The sequence below is a fragment of the Galeopterus variegatus genome, unplaced genomic scaffold, assembly GCF_000696425.1.
Source record: "Galeopterus variegatus unplaced genomic scaffold, G_variegatus-3.0.2 Scaffold448, whole genome shotgun sequence".
Classification (NCBI taxonomy): Eukaryota; Metazoa; Chordata; class Mammalia; order Dermoptera; family Cynocephalidae; genus Galeopterus; species Galeopterus variegatus.
In genome coordinates this window covers 301,143-325,797 of record NW_007726559.1, presented here as the reverse complement: position 1 = coordinate 325,797, position 24,655 = coordinate 301,143, and the positions used below count along the sequence as shown (strand labels likewise).

Sequence of the window (24,655 nt, the reverse complement as noted above, 5' to 3'; positions counted from 1 at the left end):
CTAGAAACTTCAGTCATAGTGTTCTTCTTCACACCTGCCTCATATACCTCACATTCAGTACGACTTACCAAGAAACTCCACTTAAGAAGGTGAATTTATTGCCAAGATGTCCCACTGTGAATGCTTGGGTTATAAACCTACTAAAGATTTGAAACCTAAATGTCTATGAATTCCTCCAGTTCCTAAAATCTGTAGCCCCGATCCCTGGAAGGAATGGGAAGTGAGGCAGGACACAGAGGAGCTCTGGTGGTCAAGGCAGCACTCATGGCAGCACAGTGGAGGCAGTAGAAAGGATGAAGGGATAAACCTTGGCAGGAACTATTCTAGCAAGAGTGAAGGCTCTGGCATGAAAGGCCTTAATGGGGAGGGGAGTTTGTCCTTATAGCAAAGTTCATGAAAGAAAAGCAGCAAAGTGGCTAGTGAATGAAGGTCATAATGGCTACTTGCCACCAGAACAAAAAATGACTCAATTTAGAGCACTTTCTATAAAATTGAAAGGCAACAGTTCTGTATGCGTACACAAAATAAGCAATGTAAGCTGAAAAATTACTTACCTTGACCAAAGGTATACACATGACCATCCTTGGTCAAAGCAACAGAAAACTGAGTTCCACAAGCAACCTTTTTTATTCCAATTCCACAAAGGACATCAACTTTCTGCAAAAAAAAGTGCAAGCACATACTTTTAAAAAGAAAAAAAAAAAATTCTTGAATTTGCCTATCGGCATGTATAAACTCAAGGATTACCTTCTGATAAAAATACTAATTGTCACCTACCTGTCCTACCCAAATCCACACTTCTAAATGTAATTTTCTCCTACTACTCTGCAAGCTAACTGTTAGGGGAGGGAGGAGCCGTATGCAGGGGCAGGGGCAGAGGAAGTTTTACTAAAATCACCAAGACACCATGTGAAGTGGAAGCATTCCTTTGGGAAACAGAGACCAAGAGAATCCCATGACCTTTTAAACAACACTGCAAGACTAAGTAAAGCTATGGGCTGCTCTCTGTTCATTTGACTTTTTTAGCTTTCAGAGGTTACAATAATGTTTTATATGTTCCTCAGAGAAGGAATTCCTACCTCTCTGCAACCCTATCTGAATATTCACAAGTCTAGGTATCAAGATGTCTGAAGTTAAATATAAATTGAATACCTGTAAATCTTGCCACTTTTTAAGTGTGTCAGGAAAACCCACATAAAAGAATTGCATAGGAAGTCTTCCGCACAGCCAAGAAACCTTCTATAATGTGGATAATAGCTTCTAATTTATTTGCTTATGTGCTTGGATTTCCTTTATATTATTTTTTTTTTTAAGGATATGACTATACAATTCAGTGGTAATAATACGCTGAAATGGCAGCTGCAAGCAGAGGGTTACAAAAGATTGCTCATGGTTCTCTCTACAAGACACCTTGGAGGTATAATTCTAACTATTTCTTCTCTACATGGGAGGTTATCCACAGTGTTCATCCCATCTACAGAGACGGAGGCTTATCTTTGAAGAATTTTTACACCAGTTTAGCCATTAATGGCTTATTGAAAATCAAGATCAGAATGCTGGACCAGAATTACCAAAAATGTTAAAAGTAAATTGTTCCCAATTAAAAAGAGGTACTGACATAGATGAAAACTATTTATGTTGTCTGAAAGCCTAGATTAAAGGCAACACTGACCTGAGGTGAAGATTTTGCAGTGGAATTTCCTAAGCCTAGTTTTCCATAGTCTCCATCTCCAAAAGCCCATACCATGGAGCCATCTGCTGACACCGCCAAAGTGTGGTTTAACCCACAGGCCACCTGGAGAAGTAACAGGGTATTAGGTAAGGCAAATCACCAGACCTAAAACACATAACCCTATTTCTGGAACCCTTTCTCTCCACTTCAATGAAAACTTGGTTATGTTTCCAAAGATTTTTTTATTGGTTTCAGGGTCTACTCCAAATGTTAACTAAAATGTGTCAACAAGAAATAATTCCTAATGCCCGCAAACAAACAACTTTATTCTTTAAAGTGAAATCTTTCAAAACTCTGTGGCTAACTCAGAATCAGATAGTACAAAAGATAGAAAAAAAGTACACATAACTGAAAAATACTCATTCACACCAAACAGCGTCTAAGGAATGACACAGAAAAATATTTTTATCTCCTTGTTAAGAGATACTCCCAATGTCTCAATGTGTTTAAGACAGGGACAATTACTGCTTAAGAGCAATAGCTGCCAATGATGCTGCAATTCAGCCATCCAACTCAAGGCTACCAGATGGAAGCCACAAAAATCTGTATTGTTTTAAAAAATCTGTATTTGTTTAAAGGTTTTATAGCAAGTTGTATTAGCACTTTATAAAGGTTTTTTTTTAAAATATTCACATCCTGAAATAATGGTTTCATTTATTAGTCGTATAAACAAACAAACTTAAACTGACTTAAAACGTGAATTTTCACATTGGGAAAAAGTCATGAAAACTGATCAATTAGACCAAACAAAATATAGATGAGGTTAAATATGACTGGTGATCCTGGTCTTCCTGAAAGTGGAGTGCCTAAGTTCACACAGAAGAAACGAGAAACTGTGATCAGCTAGAACGTCTAATTGACTTGTTCCATGCCTGTCCAATCTGATATCCCTCCAGTGCAGTCACTCTCTCTGGAAGTTTTTTGTTAGAGGTGTTTCCAAGACCCAGACGTCCATAGTCACCATTCCCAAAGGTAAACAGCTTGCCATCTGAAGTTACCACTGCTGAGTGTTTGAAGCCACAAGACATCTACGACAGAAGCAAGGAGAAAAAAAATTTTAAAAGGGGACACTAAGAAAGAAATTAGTCATTTTTGGTTATTAATGTAGCAATAAACTTTACATAAACATCACTAACAACTCAGGATCTTCAAGCCAAGTGTATTCTTTCTGTTCAAGTGGCTCTCCTGCTCCCCCAAGTATGAGCTACCTCACCAACCTCTGGAAGACCAAGCTAAACCATATACCTTGGAATAACTGTTGCTACTCTTCAGCTGTGTACAGATGACTTAGATTAAATGAGATAGTGAATGGGAAAATTCTCTGTAAACTATCAGGTGCTGTGCAATTTATAATATTATTTTTAATTACTAATTGATTTTTCCAGAAAATGCATATAAACTTAACTTTTATAACAAAAATGACAGGTTGAAAGTAAAGTTTTTCATTTATCTGTGTATCAAGAACTGTGTGGCAGGAGCTAAATCCCACAGTATTTCTTCTAAGGACCTGCACCACCCTAGCCTGGGCCCTAGCTGGGTCAGGAAAAAGAAGTCCATTCTAACACCAAAGCCTACCCAGACTTCTGACAAGCTCAAGGATGAATCCAAACATCCACAAACAGTGGATCTCTTATAATAATTGTGTAATATATTCCTACTATTATTTCCTATTACCTAAATTTTAGAACCCTATTCAAAAACAAGTGTACTGTATTTACATTTAAAGGTAGTCTTATTTATTTTCTGCCTGACCTGTACAACTTCTTCTCCTTGTAAGGCCTCGATCTGCCTGGGCCGCCGCTGCCTGTCACTGTTGCCATGGCCAAGTTTACCATAGTCACCGTCTCCCCAGCTAAAGACCTCACCACTTTCAGTCAGGGCCATTGAGTGCCCATCAGAACCGCAGGAAGTCACCAGCTGAGTCACCACAAAGCCTGAAACAGAGCAGAAACCCACAGGAGTCACTGAATGTTAAAACTACCCTCTTTACTAGCAGCTGCTACAGAATCTCCTCTGAATCGAAAAACACCAAATGATACTATGGAAATCAACACAGTAACCATGACTCCTTCAGAGGGAGAGAAGAAATCCAGGGTTATCAGTGGTGGGAGTGGGGAGGGAGAGGGGGATGGGGAGAGATTGGACAAGGGGCATAAAGAATAAGTACAATTTGTAACAATATACATATTAGTAATATGGATTTGATCAACATATGTCAACATTGAACCCCCAAAATATATATAATCAATTATGATTCAATAAAAAAAATAATAAAATAAATAAATCAAATTTGTAGCTAGAAGCTAGCATAACTGGGAGCAGTCATCAATGATGATGACAAGAAAGAGGAGGGTGATAGTAGCAATTATACTCACTAACAACTGATTATGCTCTAGCCACTCCTATAAACGCTTTACATGATTATCTCATTTTCTATTTTCACAAAGAACCTATGAGGCAGATACTAACATCCCCATTTTTACAACTGGGGAAACTGAGTCACGAAGTGCTCTAGTAGTTTGTGCAAGGTCCCAGAGCCAGGGACCAGTAGAACTGGATAGGAAACCAGCCCATGCTCCCACCCCCTCTTCACACCGAGATCTCAAGGAAAAGAACTTAGAGCTTCTCAGGAAATTGTTCTGAACTCATTGTTACTTGTATGCTTTTACTTAAAAATCCCTCTGTGCTCTATCTGTAGGTTTCAGAGTCAGGAAGAGTACATAAGGAACAAGCCAGGGGCTCTTGCAGTGGTTTCTCCATAGACAGTCTTTCTCTAAGTCACACAGAACTATGACAGAGATGCTCTTTATAGACTTTTAGCACATTTGCAGATTTTCACATAAGCTGATTTATAATTTTAATAAAACTCATGTATAATTGCTTTTGCCATTAATTAATAGATGCCTGATTACAGTTTTGCAATTTTACAGAATTTAAAGAAAATCTTCAGTGGGTCCCAAAAGAGTTATTTATATATCATTGAATTCTAGCACTGCCAATAATAACTTGCAAAATAATATAGCTTAAAATATGGGCATTATGGCTGCACACATGCCTAAACAAGAGTTCTAGTATAAATGAACACCCTATATGATTTTATCTACTCTTTTAATTAAAGACAATTTTACCTTGTAAGGCTGAAATAACTGTCAGCACGTGAAGGTCATCTGAATTCCCTTGTCCTAATCTGCCATAACTTCCTTCTCCACAAGCCAACACTGTGCCATTGGCCTGGATGACAAAGGTACAATTCTGACCACATATAACCTAGTATAAAAACACACAATTAAATATATTATATCCTTTATTATATAGCTTTAACATGCAAACATTTGAAATGATTCCAAGTATTTATAATATAACCTTATCAATACTTTTATCCTTTTATTAAAGGGAAAGAGTTAATATAACTATGGGGTTCCTAATAAAACCTTAATTACCATAAAACTGCTTATTTAACCAGGAGACGTAAGATAGTTTAGAACAACAAAATAGGAAAAAGAAGAAAGAGGAAATGGTGATGGTTAAAGATTAAAGACTGGGCTAGAAAGAAGCAGAAACTGGAGGGGACATATACAAGAAAGAGTAGTACATCTTATGACTAGCTGAGGTAGAGAAGAACAAGAGAGAAAACAGTGGCTTAAAGAAGGGTATGGAAATATATAGCACCATGATTATTAGAAGAAGGGAGGGGTGTCAATGAAACCTGGCTAAAGATATTAGGAAATTTATGGCCCCAAAGAGAAAATCACTGTTGGGAGTACCTAAACTCTATTAATACATACTAGGCAGTTCTAATACATCATGATGTTAATTCATTACACTTGGAAGCAAGAAAAATTTAGAAACTTGTTAACAAAACTTCTTAAGACTAATAAAAACTTTAGTAAGCTTTTATTTGGAAGCTATACATCATGACTTTCTTTAATAAATGAACAAGCTTTATCCCACAATAAGTTTCTGACAGCAAAGAAATTGGAATTGTCGATTCCTAAGTTTGTTCTCCATTTTTTACCCTGTTAGTTACCTGTTGGGCTTGTGAGAATGAGGGAGCTGCTGCAGGTACCATTACATTTCTTCCGGCTTCTGCCAGCTGTCCATGTCTGCCAGCACCCCACAGGTAGACGTCACATTTACCTCCCAGGTGCCAGTCCTAGGAAACCACAATCATATCAAAATCAGATTCATTTATTCATTCAAACAAGCATGTACTGAGTAACAAGTGTGTGTTAGCCTTTATGGGAGACACCAGGTCACAAACACACAAGTATTTAGAATAAAAAGATTTACTAAGAACCACAATATAGTTATCTTCATCTTTACTGACCTCAGGTCTGGAAGTTGCCCAAGACATAATTTGTTCATCCATGCCATTGATCCATTTACTGTTATCCTGCAAGACAGGGCACGCATCAGGATCAATTCTGTTTAGTCAAGATTTATCTATTCTTTACTAACAAAAAAGTCTTCTTCTAACAACTGAGTCTTCTTTACAAAAGAGAACATGTCATTATGAGAAATTAAGAGCAGTTTCATAATCATGGCAAACTTGATTTTATGCATTGTTAATATTTCCCTTTATTATAAACACTTTCATTATCACTATAGCATTGGTGATTCAAAGCTAACTATTTATGTTTTCCGAACACCTACAGGTACAAGGTCACGTGCAGGAACCACCACCCCTGTGAACTACCTGTGCAGCTGAGGGCAAGTCACTTCATCTTTCTGAGCTTCAGTTTCCTAATCAACAAAATGACAGATTTGGACCAAATGGGCTCAGAAGAACATTTCCTGATTAAAACATTCTGTATTTAGATAATTTCCTCAATTCATATTTGTCTGTTTTATATTGTATTTCTATTTGTATATTCAAATGTTTGTATACATAAATCTTACTTAGTAAAGGGGTTGTTATATCAAGTGCTGGCCTGTACTATCTACACAGGCATTTTGTCTACATCACAATTTCTATAGCTAGACATTCTCAAATACAATCAGAAAAAAATGACAATGAGAATGCTCTTCCATATTCTTATTTGATATTGACTAAAGACATGATTGAAGTGCCAAATAAATTAGAGTCTATATGTGGCATATATGTCACAAGATGACCAGGAAAAGATGCTAAAATATACACGAACAAGGCACTAAAAAGGCACCTATAGACAAATGAACAAGAAAAAATATGGAACTATGTCATTGAGAGCTGGCAAGTTTACAAGAGCTCCACATTCTCATATAATGAATCCCTGTCACCACAGAGGCCTGCCATCAGATTGAAATTGACTACCTAAAAGAAAAATATTTTCAGCTTATCTAAGGGTATGCTTCTAGCTATTCGAGCTAGCAAATACTTATTAAGGGTCTACTACATACCAAACACCCATGATACAATCTCAGCTGCAAATAATAGCAGTTACATATTACATTTACCATTAGGAATACAAGTTCATCCTCTGGAACAGGCTCTAGATCTGGAACAGTAAAAGATTCCGGAAACTGTGCTCCATTGGTCAGGGCTTCAGCAGCTTTTATGGTGATTGAGAAACATTCTAACCAGGCCCACTCGTTTGGATTCCAGGATGCAGGGTCAGGGAGGCAGTTCTGGTGGTGTGGTGGCACTGGAGGGTTACACAACAGTTGATCTAGATGAAGTCCCACGGCAAGGGAAGCCAGACATTGCATGTAGGGGCTGTGAACAAGCTGGTCGCCACAAACCACATGAGGCTAAGAGAAAATGCAAGGGTGATATGTTGAGCCTGTGTCAAATATTCCAAACTAACCTACTGCACTTTGAAAGTCTGTAATCATATTTTTAAGTTGACTGTTTTTGAAGCTTTTTGCTTTGAAATAATTTTAGATTTACAGAGCTGCAGAGATAGTACAGACAATTTCTATATACCCTTCATCCAACTTTCTCTAATGTTAACATGTAACATAACCCTGGGAAATTTATCAAAAATAAACTAAGTTGGTATAATACTAATTAAACCACAGAACTTTGGTTTTCCCCCAAACCCCTTTTTCTGCTGCAGGATCCAATCCAAGATATCACATTGCTTTTAGCATATTTTCATTATAGTTTTCTCAATTAAAAAAAAAAGACAGATAACTACATCATGGAGACCTGCTCCCTCTCATATCTCCTCCTTTACCAAGAGAACGGCGGTAGCCATTAAAGGAAAATCTTTTCTTCTTCCATGGTATTCCCTAGTCATGGTGAAGCAATTCTGTGAAACACTTAGCAATTTGGAAAAGAAAACTTGGGCCAATACATCAGTTAGATGAAAATTAAATGGGTGTAGTAACAATTAATTATATTAATGTAGCTTGGTTAAAAAAAAACAAAACAAAACAAAGATCTCTGTCTATGGGCAGCACACCGTGACTACTGAAGCTACTTTAGGATCACTGCCTTGACATGTCCAAATTCCATAACTCCTCATTCAGTATTTAATGAGCCTACTCCGTTCAACATTAGCTCTTCCACTAAACTTTCCACAAAGATTCACCTGGTAAGTGGAGAGGCAGTTCATTCTGACACTTACATCCATCCCTACCCCCCAACTTTCTGATGGCAAAGCCACACAAAAGTAGACATATGGGTCAGAAAAGGGAAGATGATACTCTTAGCACCGAAGTTTAAGAAGTTTTGGAGAGGTGAACAAATAATCTGAAAATGAGTGATACAGATTTGGGACTTTTTTTTTTTTTTTTAACTCTGGTGAAAATAAAGTAAAAATAAGTTTAGGATTACTACACTACTGTTTTTGACATGACTTATCTTCATTTGATACCCAAATAGACCCACTTATTTTTCTCAGACCTCAGGCTCTTAAGGGAGAAATTCAAAGCTGTAATTCACATTCCAAAGCACCAGGCATCTATGGATCTCTAGGAGTGAGTATGAATTACCTTTTCATAGGCATACTGCTCCTGAAGCATCATAGGTAGCCGCTCCAGAAATGCTCTCATGCAGGGAGCCATGTTTAATCCCAGAATACCCTGTTGTTTCAGTGCTGTCCTACAGGTTGCTAAAATGTGATTGGCAGCAGCCCATTCTGCTGTACAATTCACGACCAAAACATCCTGGTTGAAAATAAATCATGTCACATGATGAAATTGTTTAAATAAAAGATAAAAGATAATGCTATCACCATTCAATCTAAGAAATTTCTTACAGTAATTGCATTAAACACTTTTGCTTTTTTGGAGATTTTACATCCAAAAAGCCTGTACTTTTAATGCCCATGAAACTTTAAATATCCTAAGTTTTGTCTAAGTAAAAATGAGTGAATAAGAAATAATCATAAAATGTGTGAACTATCTTGGATTAGCGGATTCTTTTAAAGAAAACAATGTCAACAGTTATTTGCTATTTCATAAGACTTGTAGGACAAGGTATCTAATATATTTCAAAAGTGTGACATGCCCACAGGGTTACTAGAGGAAGTAGTACTCTGTCTATCGAGGGATACATCGGCAAAAGAAATAGCTCTGCTCTAACTCTGGCTCTATGCTTTACTCTACACAGGCCACTATTGCCTAGGATCTGATCCTACATTTCACTTCTAGTAGGACTATTCAAAGCAGGTTTACAGACTTTTTTAAAACATCATTTGACAACATAAAATGTAAGCCAAAGCAGCACATTGGATCTAATCTTTAAGGGTATGAAAAACAATACTGTAGGGTGACAATGTCATATCATAGAATTACTTCACAGCAGTGCAGTTAGTATTTTTACTAGAATTTCAAATTTGAAAGCCATAATATATCTTGTTTACTTTAGTTAAATGTCTTTAAGGTGGTTTTTCTTTTCAGGGAAAATTCTTTTGAGGGAGTTTCATGTTATGTCAAAAAATCATGGCAGAAAGTCAAAATCCACTTTATAACTTCCAATGAAAATGAAATCACTAGATAAATAAGCACTTCACTAAAGTCTGGGGTATAGCAGAAAAAGTACTAGATTATAAATCAGGAGACCTAGGTTCTAGTTCTCTTTCTACTATTAAACAGATGCATTATCTTGGGCAAGTAATAATCCGTCTGGATATCAAGTTTCTCCTCCATAAAATGAGGTATTTAGAGTATGATTTCTAAGCTCTTTACAGGCTTAAACCCCATGATTTGATAAAACTGCAATATTACCTTTGATCTATTTGAGCAAGCAGCTACCCCAACTTCCGGAATCCAAACAGTGGTCTGAATAGCTCCAGAGCCTATCACAACAGTTTGCAATACAGAGCCATCCTAAAATGAGATATATTTATCAATACTCATTATTTAGGCATTGCTGACATTTTAAATTTTTTGGTTTTTGTTTTGGCGTCTGGCCAGTAGAGGGATCTGAACCCTTGACTCTGGTGTTATTAGCATCATGCTCTAACCAACTGAGCTAACTGGCCAGCCCGACATTTTAAATTTATACTTAACATTCACAAAGACATATTTTAAAATCTACACTTTGGCTAAATTCAGCAATGTCCAATTGTGTACCTACTACCTAATTTTCTAGGGCCTAGATGACTTTATAAATACTTATCATCAGTAAGAAAAATTAAAAGGCAGTGGATTCTGAAAAGAGCTTCTTCAGTATTCAAGATATTATTACACAAAATATTCCTAGGATTAGTTAATTTTTATCATACAGATTTAAGTTAATGTAAAAATACTACTTAATATAAAAATAAAATCTATGTTCTTACCCTTAAAGACCAAATGTTCATGAGCCCACCTAGTCCACCAGACACCAGGGCCAACCCATCAGAACTAAAGGCAACAGTACGAACAGGAGTGATGTGTCCCCGCAACTGATAAATACACTTGGCTCCTCCTGATTTTCTATATCCATCCTGCAATTCATTATTTTTAACATACATTAAAATTAAAACGATTTATAGGTTCAAGATTTACAATTCATTCTTGGAAAGTTCATATTTCAGTATAAGATTGGGGAGAGGGGGAGACAACTTCTCTCATGAAGGTTAATTAGCCTGACTAAATAAATAATAAAATATCAATCTGGTTCTCGGAGCGCCGCCGCGCTTCCCAAGCGGCGCACTATCTAGTGCGCCACCGGGCCGGCCCCTGAGTTTCATCTTTTTCAGTACTTTCTGAACTAGTTTTTGACTCTTCAAACTGGCAAAAATGACAACATTTCAAAGGTCCAATTATCCCTTAGACAGGAAAATTCGGACTTCTTTTTAACCAGTGTTTTAATTTTTAAATGTCAGCTTCATATATTTTTCATTTTTCTCCCCATCCTAAAACATCTGTAAATTGCGCATGCTGGGCCGGCCCGGTGGCGCACTGGATAGTGCGCCGCTTGGGAAGCACGGCGGCGCTCCCGCCCGAGGGTTCGGATCCCACATACAGACCGGCTCCCGCTCACTGGCTGAGCGAGGCGCGGGAGCGACACTGAGGGTTGCGATCCGATGCCGGACACGGAAAAAGACAAAAAAAAAAAAAAAAGTTGCGCATGCTGACTTTATAGAATAGGTTCCTCTTTTTGTTGGCTGATGGTTCTGTCACATGGTGTCTAATCCAGACATTTGCTCTGCAGGTTTTGAAGTGGGGTAGGTAAGGCCTGTCCATAGGGCTACTTACTCTCTAGCACAAAGAGCAAATCTGATTTATCTTTGTGCTCCTATCTCCACTTCTGTGATATTTTTCCTCCTATGAGTGAGCTGGCTACCCCTTACTCCCTCTTCACTACTTTCTTCCTCCCTTAAGCTCCCTCCTTCCTTCTTAGTTTATGATGGAACATTACACAAAATGTACTCATTTACTCAAAGAAGATGTAAAGTGTATTTCTTACAAGGGTTTTTGTATCACAGACAAAAGGGAGAGCAACAGAGGTTGCAAACTGGTAGCTCAGGGTTATAATTTGATTGGCCACTCGGTTTTTTAAAGAATTTTAAGTCAGGTACCAATGTTTAAGATTGGGGGGGGTTTTGCCTTGTATTTAAAAAAAAAAAAGACAATCTGGCAACAATAGGCTCTCAATTCTGGAAGGTAACAAACAATCAGTTCTGTGGCAGCTGTACCCTTTATATAAAGGATGTGAGTTTCTTGATTTTTTGTTTTTGTTTTTTATCCTTTCCATACCTTCTAACTCCCAGTTTCATGAATTTATGTTATTTGCCTAGACAGCTCTGTATCTAAATTTGTAAATTCTGTTTAAAAGAATCATTCTTCATAGGTGGAATTCTGGCATCAGTAGGAAATAATTTGGAAGGGGGTCCTCCCATGATGTTCCTACTTCACTGTACCAAAGACATAACTTAGAACTGGTCTATCTGCAGCACTGATTATATCCATTACCATCATGATGATCACCACTCAATAGGTATTAAATATCTCACCTTAACAAGCAATTATGTTGTTTCCAACTTATAAAAAATTAAACTAATTCAGAGACCACACAAAGTATGGATTTTCCTAATGGATTTTGCCCTTTGGGATATGTTGGTGAGTATCTTAGTAACCAAGAGAGAATTACGATGGTGACATACACTACAGTTTCACCATAAGTTCTTCAAAAACACCAAAACATTACCTGGTGATTTGATTCCTGGTCCCACCATCCTTCTGAACCAGTCACACTGGTCTGTGTGGTATCTTGTGGAATACACCAAATACATACTAAGCCACTCTGACAGCCACTTGGAAAAAATTGATCACACAAAACCAAAACGTGTCAATATGCAGAAGCAAGTAAAAACATTTTCAAACAACAATCAATTAAGACCTGATAGAACCACTACAATATTACTTTTAAATTTTATTTATAGTAGACATGCTATAATATCATACAAGAAATATAACTAGGACCAATATTCTAAAATCACACCCATATAACATTACATACCAAGCTTCATACTGGAAAACTGTTCTATATTTCTCTGAGGAGATCTTTTGGTACCACACAGAAGAATAGTAACCAGCAATAAACTGTTTTGACTACTAAGATTATGAGATTGCATTTAATGCAAATAATAGTCTATAGTAATATAAAAATTAAGACACACACAAACACACACACACACAAATTTACAACATACGTAGCCAACAATAACTGCAGCTTGGATCCTTTCCCTGGAAGGCTGCACCAAGCAATGCCATTTACAATAGACGGATGGCAGAGGGAATGCAGACAGCGCCAGCAACCTGAAATAGGTCCCCAGAGTTTCACATTTTCTTCTTTGGCACATGTCATAAGAATATGGCCTGTTGGGTCCCACTTCATACTAACAAGAGTATCCTTAAAATAGTAGAAGGAGAAAAAATCAGAGCAATGCTTCCTTCACAAATAAATACTTTAAATTCAATAATGTATGATCTATAATTCTGCAACTCAACCATTTTAAAACCAACATTTATGCAAATCACAGATACTGCCATATCATTCCAATCACTGGACCAACTCACCCTTTAATATAGTCTTCGTTACATATATTTTCTCAAAGTTCAATAAATCTTAGTTGATTGAATGAATTACAAAATACTGGCCCAAACGGGATATATTATCTTTCATTAGTATTTGCATTTATTCAGTCTTTTACATTCTTTATTATTTATTAAGTTATTTTTATTGACTGATAATCATTAAAGTATGAAAAAAGAAGAAACAAAACAAAAGCATCCCTTACACCAAAATAGCAAACACTTTTGAGAATCTGGGACATGTTTTGTGTTTATATGGTTGTGATCATTGTGCTATTCTGATTTTTTTTTTTTTTTTTTTTTTACCTTCTCCCACTCCTTCCAACTCCTGGTTTCATGCATTTATGCTACTTGCCTAGATGGCCCTGTAAACATCTGACTTGGCAACCTCTTTTTAAGGTACAGGAATCATTCTTGAAGGGTGGAATATCTGGCATTAGTGGAGGGCACTTTGAACAGTGGGTGTTCCCATGATGTTTCTATTTCACTGTTTCGGTTTTACTTCTTTCATAGCTTGATGGTTTTTTTACACAGACTTTTTCTGTGTATACACACATGGTCCAAAGACTTTGTGTAACGAGAGAACATTAAACCATAAGTGTCTGATGTAAAACATTTTTTAAGAAACTAGCATCAAGCAATACTACAGTATAAGACAAGAAAAAGTAACCATCTGGTAAAAATGCTTTTACCTTATGTGCATCAATTAGAACAATGCCTCCCTTCTCAAGTGGTTCCTTCGTTCCCAGTAACAATTTTCCATCAAAATATCCCACTGCAAATGGTCTGTCTTCACTGAACCAAGCAATACAAGTAACAGATACTAACATGATAAAAAAAAAAAAAAAGAATAAATGAGAGACTTATTTGTCATTGTCTGACTTAAAAGACAGACTTTGAAAAAACATATGCTACTACAACCACTGCAAGTACATTTATAAACAGCTAATGCATTTAGACAAAACGTAGGCTTACAGCAGGGATTCCATGTAACCCACTTTAAAAAGTGTCATTTATAAGTGACAAGGACTACCTCATTTTTAATCTTTTATTCTTTTTCAGGTGGTTGTTGAAAAAGAGAGACAAAAATTGAATTCCCCTGCCAATTTTAAGTCACTGTACCAGGTTCTTTCCTTTTGGACTAGAATCTACCATGAAATGAGAAGTGAAATAACCTAACGTATGTAAGATGCCTATGTATTCAAGGTACATCGTGAGAAAATAAATGAAAGCAAGCTTCCTGCTATCTCTTGTCAGAACAAGAACTCCTCTCCTTCCCCTTCCCCCATTTCCTCAGTTTCACTCATTTGTTAATGCTTTCATCTCTACAATAATTTTTATCTTTTTTTCTCTTGGACAGTCCTAACTTTCAAGGGAGACTTGGAGCCTGCTATAAATGTTAAGTCACTTACACAAAGGATGAATGACTAATATGTTAAAATACTATTAAATCTCACTTTGGTAGAGGTGTGTGGCAGAGGCTGGGAGAGAAATACGAGTATCTTTCCACTCAGTAACTAATTAAAATGAAATGTGAACTGGAAAATTTAGACAACAAAGCCAAAAGTAATATTAACTCAGCATCTTAAAAAGCAAGTGCCAGAAAGCTATTTGATTGGGGGAAGGAGGGAGGGGACTTTCTCAACTATACACAACTGCAGTCATTTACCATCCTTTCGATAGCAATGCTCCAATTCTTGACGGTGCATGGTGGACACATCAACAACTTCAATCAGTCCTAGAGATCCATCCATCCGTCCCACCAACAATGATTCTGGAGACTCTCCTGACCAGGCTGCAGCTGGACCCTCTTCTGGCCAAGCCAAGGCAGATACCCAGTGAGGCTGAATATCTACTAATCCTTTTCCTCCTGAAGAGGGAGAAAATGTTAACTGGTTGTTAATTAGTTCTTAAAAAAAAATAACAAGAACAAAAATAAATCATACTTAATTCTAATACACACTCAAAGCAGTCCCCAATTTCACAATAGCCTACTAATGAATAAGAGTGTGAAAGCAGGATCCTTCATTTATCCACAGGTTGAGTATCCCTTAATCTGAAATACTTGGGACCAGAAGTGTTTCTGATTTTGGATTTTTTCAGATTTGGAATAGTTGCATTATATTTACTGGTTGAGCATCCCTAATTCAAAAACCACAAATCCAAAATGCTCCAATAAGCACTTCCTTTGAGTGTCATGTTGGTACTCAAAAAATTTTGGATTTTGGAGCATTTCAGATTTCAGAGTTTTGGACTAGGGATGCTCAACCTGTACTGTAAATGATTATCAAATCGATAGGCTTTTCTGTAACTATTAATGGGACACAAATGGTAGATGAATAAAAGACAGAGTAATGGAAAGTATTCAGTGTATGAATGCCACACTTAAGTCCTCTCCTGTAATTACTGAAAACAAAATTAATATAAATTTACCTACAGTTAAGCTATTCTTCAAATATGTGAAACAGAAAAGCTATTCCTCAAATATGTAAAAACGAACAAAAACATTAAGCCCAAAATTACAATAATGATTTTTATTTCCAGAGATGGATAATAAAAATTGACAAGAATTTGCACCTGTGAAACAAACATAATTAATAGAAATATTTCAAGTGATTCAAAATAATACATAGATTAAAATTCAGTGACTCCTACTTCCCCTCAAACCCTACTCAGAATACTTAGCAGTACGGGCCGGCCCGGTGGCGCACTCGGTAGAGTGCGGTGCTTGGGAGCCACCAAGGGTTCGGATCCCATATAGAGACCGGTCCGCTCACTGGTTGAGCGCGGTGCGGGCGCGACACCGAGGGTTGCGATCCCGTTGCCGGTCGCGGTACGGGCGCGACACCGAGGGTTGCGATCCCATTACCGGTCACGAAAAAAGACAAAAACGAAAAAAAAAAAAAAAAAAGAATACTTAGCAGTACACAAAACAAATTCTTAGTTTACAACTACTGTGTTAGTTGAAACTCCTAGAAAGAAAGGTCGGGAAATGAGCGTTTCCTCTCTAATTTAAACCACAACTGTGCATAGATTTTCACAGTTGTTGAATAGCTTGTGAGTTTCAAAGTAAAGAGAAGCCATTGTTTGGACTCAGAAGGCTAAGAGAAAGGCTTGAAAAGTACCTTCAGCAGTTTACTAGTATTTATGTGACTCTTACCATTAACTTGCCAGATATTCACCATCTTTTCCAAAGCCCCAGCTAGATATTTGCCACTGATACTCCAGGAAACAGGTGAGAAACTTGGATCACTGGGTGACCCCAAGCTTTCCTCAGCATCACCTTCCCTAGAATACAACAAATATGTATAGAATTCTAATCTCCATCATCCAAAAGTAAACTAAACCCTAAAACTTAAAAGTTTCATAAAGACTAGAGTACATAACAGCAGTCTTAAATTTCAAAAGCTTGGCTAGCAGTATTTGACAACTACATATTCTCTAGGGTTTGTCATCATGCAAAAAATGTAGAATTATAAAAAAGTAATGCTTAAACTAATTCTCATTTAATGTAGTATACAATTTGTCAACAAAGACATTCAGATTTTGTATGGGGAGTACATGGTTATCATTCAAAGACACTGATTCCTGCTTGCTTAATCTCTAGGGAAGTCCTGAGCAAAGAAATACCTACAGCTAACTATAAAATTACAAAAAATAGGGCCGAGCCCATGGTGCACTCGGGACAGTGTGGCGCTGGGAGCGCAGCGGCGCTCCCACCACGGGTTCGGATCCTATATAGGGATGGCCAGTGCGCTCACTGGCTGAGCACGGTGCAGCCGGTCTCAAAAAGGACAAAAAAAAAAAAAAATTACAAAAAAATACTATATTCTGATACAGAAGCAATATAATTATTCTAATTCCTAAACAACCCTTGAAGACTGATGAAAAATTAGCCTACTGTTTTATATAACTGAACATTTATTTGCAAATTGACCTTGACTTAATTCTGAGTAAGTCCAGATATAAACAGATTAATGTATTTTCTGGATTATCATCCTGGAAAGTCAGACATATACATTGGAGATACAGTAATACTATTCTAAAAGAAAACATTTTTTAAATATTATTGACAATTTGATTACATTAACACAACCAAGATGAGGCATATTTGGGATTCTTTTTTTTCTTTTTGGAGGCTGGCCAGCACAGGGATCCAAACTCTTGACCTTGGTGTACACCATGCTGTAACCAACTGAGCTAACTGGCCAATGGATTCTCTTATTTGAAATGTTACACAAATGATGTTAGCACTCACAATCTGTTGAACACGCATGTCTGTTGCAGTGAATATTGCTTCTTGGTAACATTCCACACCCGGATGGTGCCATCATTGCCACTTGTAGCCAAGAGACCTTTTTTATTACACCAAACACATGTCATTACCTAGAAAAGTTGAAAAAAGTCCAGCAATATTTGACCAAGTTTTGATTCAAATGATTTTACCATTTGAAAAAGTTCTATAAAATTTTTAAAATGTACCATAAAACCGTAAAAGAAAATTATCGATGCTTATAATGCAATATGCATGGTCTCATTCTGTTATAAATGTCTTGCAAATATATATACCTATTTGAGGTATAGCTTAAAGTACAGTCGATGCAAAAACTCATTTGAATTATCTGAGACTTATTAAAATCTTGACAAAATGTTTATTTAACTCAGAAAAGTATATATACTTCAACATATTTATATGTTCAATAAAATAAATAACACAGACCAAGAAGTGATTTTTAAATTGCTTGAGTAATACAGTTCAGTCTTCATCTTCTAAAGGCCCTTGTCACTGCTCAGGGACCCAGTGAGTTTGATTAAAATAGTGAGGCCAATTTCTTTTCCTCTTGCATGTATAAACCTTAATCTTTTGTGAAGCTATTCCTTTGGTTTCCCTCTCATGCCCCATCCGATTCTCCCACTTGTATACTATTATATTAAGCCAGCATACAGAGAAAGTAGAATTGGTAACTACCAGGCAAATCTTTGTAATTGTGTATGTGTGTGTGTGTGTGCGTGTGAGAGAGAGAGAGAGAGAGAGAAACTAAGACCTAAAGTTTGAGCTCTGAGAAGGGCAGAAACTATTTTTATCTTATATAAGGTGATTAACATACTTTATATTCAAAATACATACTCTGTTCTGATGCGCTTCCAACTTGATAAAGGAGCATTTTCTGAGATCTCCTCCCATATCAGCAAGTGTTTGTGGAATAGTTTGGTTGTCACGGTCATGTGCAGCAAGAGTGCGCACAAGTTGTTGAGCAGCCCATTGCCTATGCTGTGAGGACAGCCTGGAGGAGAGGCAGCAGGCTGCCAGGGCATTAGCCAGCTCCAGAGGGCCTACAGCAGAAGGATCATAGGAAGGACAGGCATACAATTGGGCAATTAAACCTGCTTAAACAAAACAATGAAATGATGCCCAGGTGAGAGCTGGTGGTAGTGAACAAACAAAAATGGGTTAACCCATATCTTTTAAGAATTAGCACTTTTACAATCATTTCACTAAGATATGCCTATAGGTATAAAACACTAATATCACATCAAATTCTAGAATAAATCAGATTCATTGCAAAAGTATATTTTATTACAGATCAATCTTTGCTCAAAGGACACAGTAGACTGGGAATGCAGCAGAAATAATTTTAAGGCCAAGGCAGAAGCAGCATGCCCTCAACAATAAGTTTGGCTTCTGCTGCTCAAAAGTGATCTTAGCCAGTCAAGGAACTGAGCCAATGGATCCAAAAGCCAAATAGTCCTGTGATGAAGAGAAGGGTAGGCAGTAGTGATTAAGTAGTCCCTTCAAAGTGATATCATTTTTAAAACAAAGAGAAAAATAATGCTACCTTTATCGAAATTTTATTAGAGAAATCTACCAAGATTATCTACAGTAACTGAAACCATAATCCATAACTGAACTAATTTGGTACATTCTCTAATACTTGTTTTACACACAGTGAAAAAGTTTCCATGCACTTCTTTCATGTTCTAAACTTAAGAAGCTTATAGGTTATGTAATTTACTACGTACAACAGTGCGAAAACACATTTTTAAAAACATGAATCAAGTTGATTAGAAGATGAATAGTATGAAACCTACCTTTCTTTTCAACTTCTGACTTTTCATAGTTAGGTCTCAATTTGGCCCCTTTGTCTGCTAGCAATGCCACAAGGGCCTGAGTTACAACAAAGTTTGGAGAGGTTACAAGCTTATTTTCTTCAGCAATTCCTCGAAGAAAGCTGGGTAGAAACTTTCGCTGAATTGGATCATCAACCGTGGTTAGATTTACACCTGTTGCAGCAGAAATCAAGTTCTGAAGAAGCAATTGGAACAAACAGGTTTAATTTTTACATATAATTTTCCACAAAAAAATTTCATTTCAAGAGGCTCTTCAAGAAACAGTCAGAAATAAGCAATGCAATGGGGAAAGCACTGAAACTAGCTTACCTGTGTACATAACTGCACCAGCAATTTTGCAGCACTCGGAGTGTTTGATGCCAGACATCCCACTGCTGTGCTCAGATAGGCCAGGCAAGAGATAGGTTTGTTGGCCTTGCTGTGCCCACCTCGTGAGCGTTCTGAAGTGCTTGCCATGGCAGAAGGGCTGGTGGAGAGGCCAGCTCTTCCTGCTGCAGCCAAGCACATTAATCGAACCAGCGTTCTGATATCTGTTAACCCCAGAGACTCAAGACCAGCAGCCAGGCTACAACTGGAACCACTGCCAGGAAAGGAAAATACTTAAGATGAATAAAGAAAATAGATTTCTTAGGGGGCTATCTGGAGACCCGCATATCACCCATAGCATCAACAACAGAATAAAATACAAACTGCACTATCACTAGTCATATATGCCCTAAGAGATGCCAAAAATATGCAAACTGGAAACTGTTATCTAAACTTTCTGTAATTTTAATAAATAGTGGCATAGACTTGAAGTATAACTGAATTACCAAAGTATAACATACAGGAAGGTTCTGAAAGCATGAAATTTCACAAATTGAACAAACCCTATGTAACCACCCGCCAGATTAGAAACAGAACATTACCAGCACCTGAGAGCCTGCTTTGGACTCTTCCCAGTCACTATGCCCTTAAAAGTAACCCCTATCCTGACTTCAAAAGCCATAAATTAGTTTTGCCTGTTTTTGAACTTAATGTAAATAGAATAATAAAATATGTACTCTTTTGTGTCTGGCTTCTTTTGCTCAATATTATGTTTGTAAGATTCATCCATATTTGTTGCATTATAGCAGTTTATTCATTTTCATTGACATTAAAATGAAATCCACTACAACTCATTTATCCATAGAGACAATAATCAGGTTTCCAGCACGGAGCTATTATAAATAGCACTGCCATAAATGCTCTTGTATATACCTCTTGGCACACCTATGTAAGCATTTCTGTTGGATATATACCCAGAAGTGGATTTCTGGGTCATAGAGTATACTCATGTTCAGCTTTAATTGGTACTATCAAGTAGTTTTCCAAAGTAGTTGTACCAGCTTATTTTCTCATCAGCAGTACGGGAGAATTTTAGGTTTTTCACAGCTGATAGAGTTTGGATGTGCTGTCCCCTCCAAAACTCACATGGAATTTTGGTCCCCAACGTGGCAGTGTTGGAAAGTGATTGAGTCATGGGGGCGGATCCCTCATGAATGGATTAATGCTCTCCCTGGGGGAGAGGGGAGTAATGAGTGAGTGCTCGCTCTATTAGTTCCCGCAAAAGCTTGTTGCTTAAAAAGACCCTGGCACCTTCTCTCTCTCTCTTGCTTCCTCTCACCATGTGATCTGCTTGTACCCGCCGGCTGCCTGCTACTTTCTGCCATGAGTAGAAGCAGCCTGAGGCCCTTGCTAGACACAGCTGTCCCAGAATCGTAAGCCAAATAAACCTCTGTTCTTCATAAATTACCCAGTCTCAGGTAATTCTGTTATAGCAACACAAAATGGACTTAAACAACAGCCTTGTGGTGAGTCATTGTGCCCCCTCCCCACCTTTTAAATTTTAGTCATTCTGATGAGTCTCTAGTAGTATTTCATTGGGTTTTAATTTTCATTCCTCTGAAGACTAATGAGGTTGAATACCTTTTCATGTTTTTGGCCATTTGAAGATCCTCTTTTGTAAAACACTTCTTAATGTATTTTGCCTATTCTTCTTTTGAGTTGTCTTTTTCTTACTGATTTATAGAAATTCTTTACATATTCTATTGGTTATATGCATTGCTAATATCTTCTCCCATTCTGAGTCTTTTTACTTCCCTACTTTTTAATTTCTTAATGACTTTTGCTAAACAGAAGTTTTCTATTTTAATGCAGTCCAATTTATCAATCTTTTCCTTTACGGTAGATGCCTTTTATGACTTGATTAAGAAATCTCAGTTACCTTCTAGAAACTTTACTGATTTGCTTTTCACATTTAGATCTAAGAGCCACTTTGGAAATATTTGTTTTACACAGTGTGAGGCTGGGGCTAAGACTTGTTTTTTTTCCCCTCTATATGGATAAACAATTTGACCCTGCCCCATTTATTAAAAAGACCATCCTTTCCCGATTGCTCTGCAGTGTAAACCACTGTCATAAATAAATCCCTAAATCAATGTTTATACATATGTGTGGGGGTTGGTTTCTGAATTCAGTGCTTCTATTTGGCTATCTTTGAATACTATCTAAATTTTAGATAGTACACAGAATACTATCTAAATTTTATTTTGAGTTTTTTTCTTTTCGGGGTCTTTGTGCCTTTACTTATCTGCCTAAATATTATTAAATATTCCTGTTTAATCACTTCTAAAGTGGATGTCTTTTAGGTATTCTTCGTTCTCCTCCCTTTTTTACACTACACTCCATGGTACTATTAAATATTCCTGTTTAATCACTTCTAAAGTGGATGTCTTTTAGGTATTCTTCGTTCTCCCTTTTTTACACTACACTCCATGGTACGAACATGTCAAGAAGCCTCATGACGGAATACGCAGGCCAGCTTATCTACACAGTTGTTCAATTCTGCAGAAAAACTCCTTTAACCTTTAATTTTTGCCTGGCACCAAAGGGATCAACAGTCTTTGTTTACCATTTCTGTTAACAAAATAAAATGTATGCAGTTTACTCAGTTACTATAATGTCACTATTTTCTACCTAAAAAGAGCCAAGTATTAACTGAATGACTGATTGAATGAATAACAAAGATGACTATGTCACATTGTTCATTCAACAGTATACATTCAAGTTTCTAAAATTCTATCTTACACTCCCAAACAATGCAAACTCCTTTCTCATATATACTAGAAGCTAACTTACCATCATTTGACACAGCTAACACTTACCTGACTGAGAGAAGAGATAATGCTCTCATGACCATGGTTCTGGCCAGAAGAACTTGAGCAGCAGCAGTCACTCTCCTTAAAGCCACCACCCGGTCATGTGGGTTTGCTAGTGCAGCTGCCTGCTCTCCTAATGTTATTCTCCCAGAGGAACTCTTTTCTACAGAGCCATGGCAACCTGAAAAAAATGATTTCGTTTAGCTCTCAACAATGTAAGAAAAAAAAAATTGAAAAATTTTCCTATTGTACATAGTTTCCAGGCTGCAAGAAAATATAAGTACAGCAAACCAATGTATTTTGCTCATCTGACTCTGTTATACAGAAAACTCCTCAGGAGAAACATATTTCTAAGGTCTACCCTACATATGTTTAACTTAGATCTATTATAAGAGACATTTTCTATTAAAGGCATTTTTTGTTTTGTTCACGTTGCTCATGTATTACTTCTACTGATATTAATAGATATAAGATAGATACAGTTTTTTAAATGTTTTAAGTACATGTAAAGGGCTGAATCACCAGAACTGCCCCAATTCTTTATTTTGTATTCCCTATAACAAACATCTACCTTATGCTTTCACCTGAATAAAAAAATACTGCACAATAACTTTTAGGGGATTACAAGATTCTCTTAACACAAAGTTTAAAAAAAAATCTTACTCATATTTTATAAATCTTTTTATTGCTTTAATATTTCATAAAGATAAAAATCAAAACAATATCACACTATATCTTCAAAATGTTAAAACTAGCTAAAGAGACTGGATGAGGTGGGATGACGTTGAACCATTATTCTTATTATTTACCTAAGACATTAATCACTCTAATTTTTTTACTCTAATTAATAATAATTAATTACTCTAATATAGACTATAAAATCAGTGCAAACCAGTATTTCCGTTTACCTATTTGCATCAGAGTCTCTTCCATACTGTTGGTGGCTGTGACCATTGCTACTGATGCTCCCAGAGGGTCACTGTCGGGGAATTGAACTGGTTCTGGTACAATGCGTCGGTCATTTAAACCAAGTGGTCCAGCAAGCAATTCAAATTCTTCTTCACCTGTTAACTTTTCATCTTCATCAACATCCAACATGTCCCAGTCTTCTGGAATTTAAATAAATAAATGTATGGTATGTGAATATTAATATGATATAACTCTGCTGGCAATGGATATTGTGAGATACATAACCATCATGTATGTATCCAAAGGCAGATGGATCAAAAGACCAGTGCCTATAAAATGAACTATGGCACCATCTCCTGGTGACCCAACCAAACTGCACTTCCAAGGCATAGCGAGACTAATGGAGTGTAGTCAAATCCATTGAAAGCAATAGCAAATGTTACAGCTGGTAATGAAGGTTTCAACTTACTAAAATATATTGTCATGGAGCAAACAAAGAGTTCTTAACCCTGTCCATAATCATTAGGGAATGAGTTATTTCAAATAATTGAGTGCTCTGGAAAAACTGACGCTTATCTCAATTTTTTTCTTTCCATAGTTAGGATAGAAATTCAAAATATAACCCTTCCCCTCCTTTGAAAAAAAATCATGCCAAACAGAAATTAACATTCTGTGGTAAAGCTAGTATTTGAATTCAGGTCCTTTTCCTTTGACTTTCAAACTAGAGCTGTTGCTATCAATCAACCTTGAATTTTTTAGGGAAAGTTTAAGTTAACATGTACATAAATACAAACACACACACACATACGAAGGTAAATTTTAGTAACAGATGTTAAGCAGAGAGTATATATAAAAATACATGTAAGATAAAGAAGCTCTCAAACAACTACCTTCATACACACTGTCCTGCTTGCCAATTAGATCTGGAGCTTGTCCCTTGTACCTGCACCAAACACGAAGAACATTGTTTTTTATATAAAACAGTTAGTACCAAAAAGGCAAATTAAGTCATTAGAACATTTTAAGAGGTCATTAATAAAGCAACACAAATTTTTAAAGTGTTTCATGTTATGAACTAATGTAATAAAAACTGCTGGTATGTAGTTATACACATGCTTACAAAATCAATGACTATTTTACCAAACTACTAGAGAGATTTCTGGGTCACCTACAACAACTCTTTTAATCACACTATCTTCCAGAAAACCTTAAAGATTTTTTTTTTTTTTTTTTTTTTTTTTTTTTTTTTTTTTTT

The 24,655-nt window shown here is 36.7% G+C and overlaps 1 protein-coding gene across 1 annotated transcript in view; it reads right to left on the bottom strand.

Annotated features, from left to right (window-relative positions):
• Positions 1–24,655, bottom strand: part of HERC1 (HECT and RLD domain containing E3 ubiquitin protein ligase family member 1) — a 219,402-nt gene that overhangs the window by 20,375 nt on the left and 174,372 nt on the right. Inside the window, exons 47-69 of the mRNA XM_008568860.1 lie at positions 24,291–24,343; positions 23,400–23,600; positions 22,498–22,672; positions 19,622–19,892; positions 19,274–19,487; positions 18,312–18,517; positions 17,442–17,569; positions 16,344–16,471; positions 14,853–15,053; positions 13,876–14,006; positions 12,802–13,001; positions 12,297–12,402; positions 10,444–10,590; positions 9,887–9,988; positions 8,651–8,824; positions 7,169–7,462; positions 6,060–6,125; positions 5,760–5,885; positions 4,861–4,999; positions 3,485–3,666; positions 2,605–2,760; positions 1,673–1,795; positions 555–657 (exon numbers count right to left, since the gene is read on the bottom strand). Coding sequence (XP_008567082.1) covers positions 555–657; positions 1,673–1,795; positions 2,605–2,760; positions 3,485–3,666; positions 4,861–4,999; positions 5,760–5,885; positions 6,060–6,125; positions 7,169–7,462; positions 8,651–8,824; positions 9,887–9,988; positions 10,444–10,590; positions 12,297–12,402; positions 12,802–13,001; positions 13,876–14,006; positions 14,853–15,053; positions 16,344–16,471; positions 17,442–17,569; positions 18,312–18,517; positions 19,274–19,487; positions 19,622–19,892; positions 22,498–22,672; positions 23,400–23,600; positions 24,291–24,343 — 3,626 coding nt within the window. The remainder of the gene's footprint in view (positions 1–554; positions 658–1,672; positions 1,796–2,604; positions 2,761–3,484; positions 3,667–4,860; positions 5,000–5,759; positions 5,886–6,059; positions 6,126–7,168; positions 7,463–8,650; positions 8,825–9,886; positions 9,989–10,443; positions 10,591–12,296; positions 12,403–12,801; positions 13,002–13,875; positions 14,007–14,852; positions 15,054–16,343; positions 16,472–17,441; positions 17,570–18,311; positions 18,518–19,273; positions 19,488–19,621; positions 19,893–22,497; positions 22,673–23,399; positions 23,601–24,290; positions 24,344–24,655) is intronic.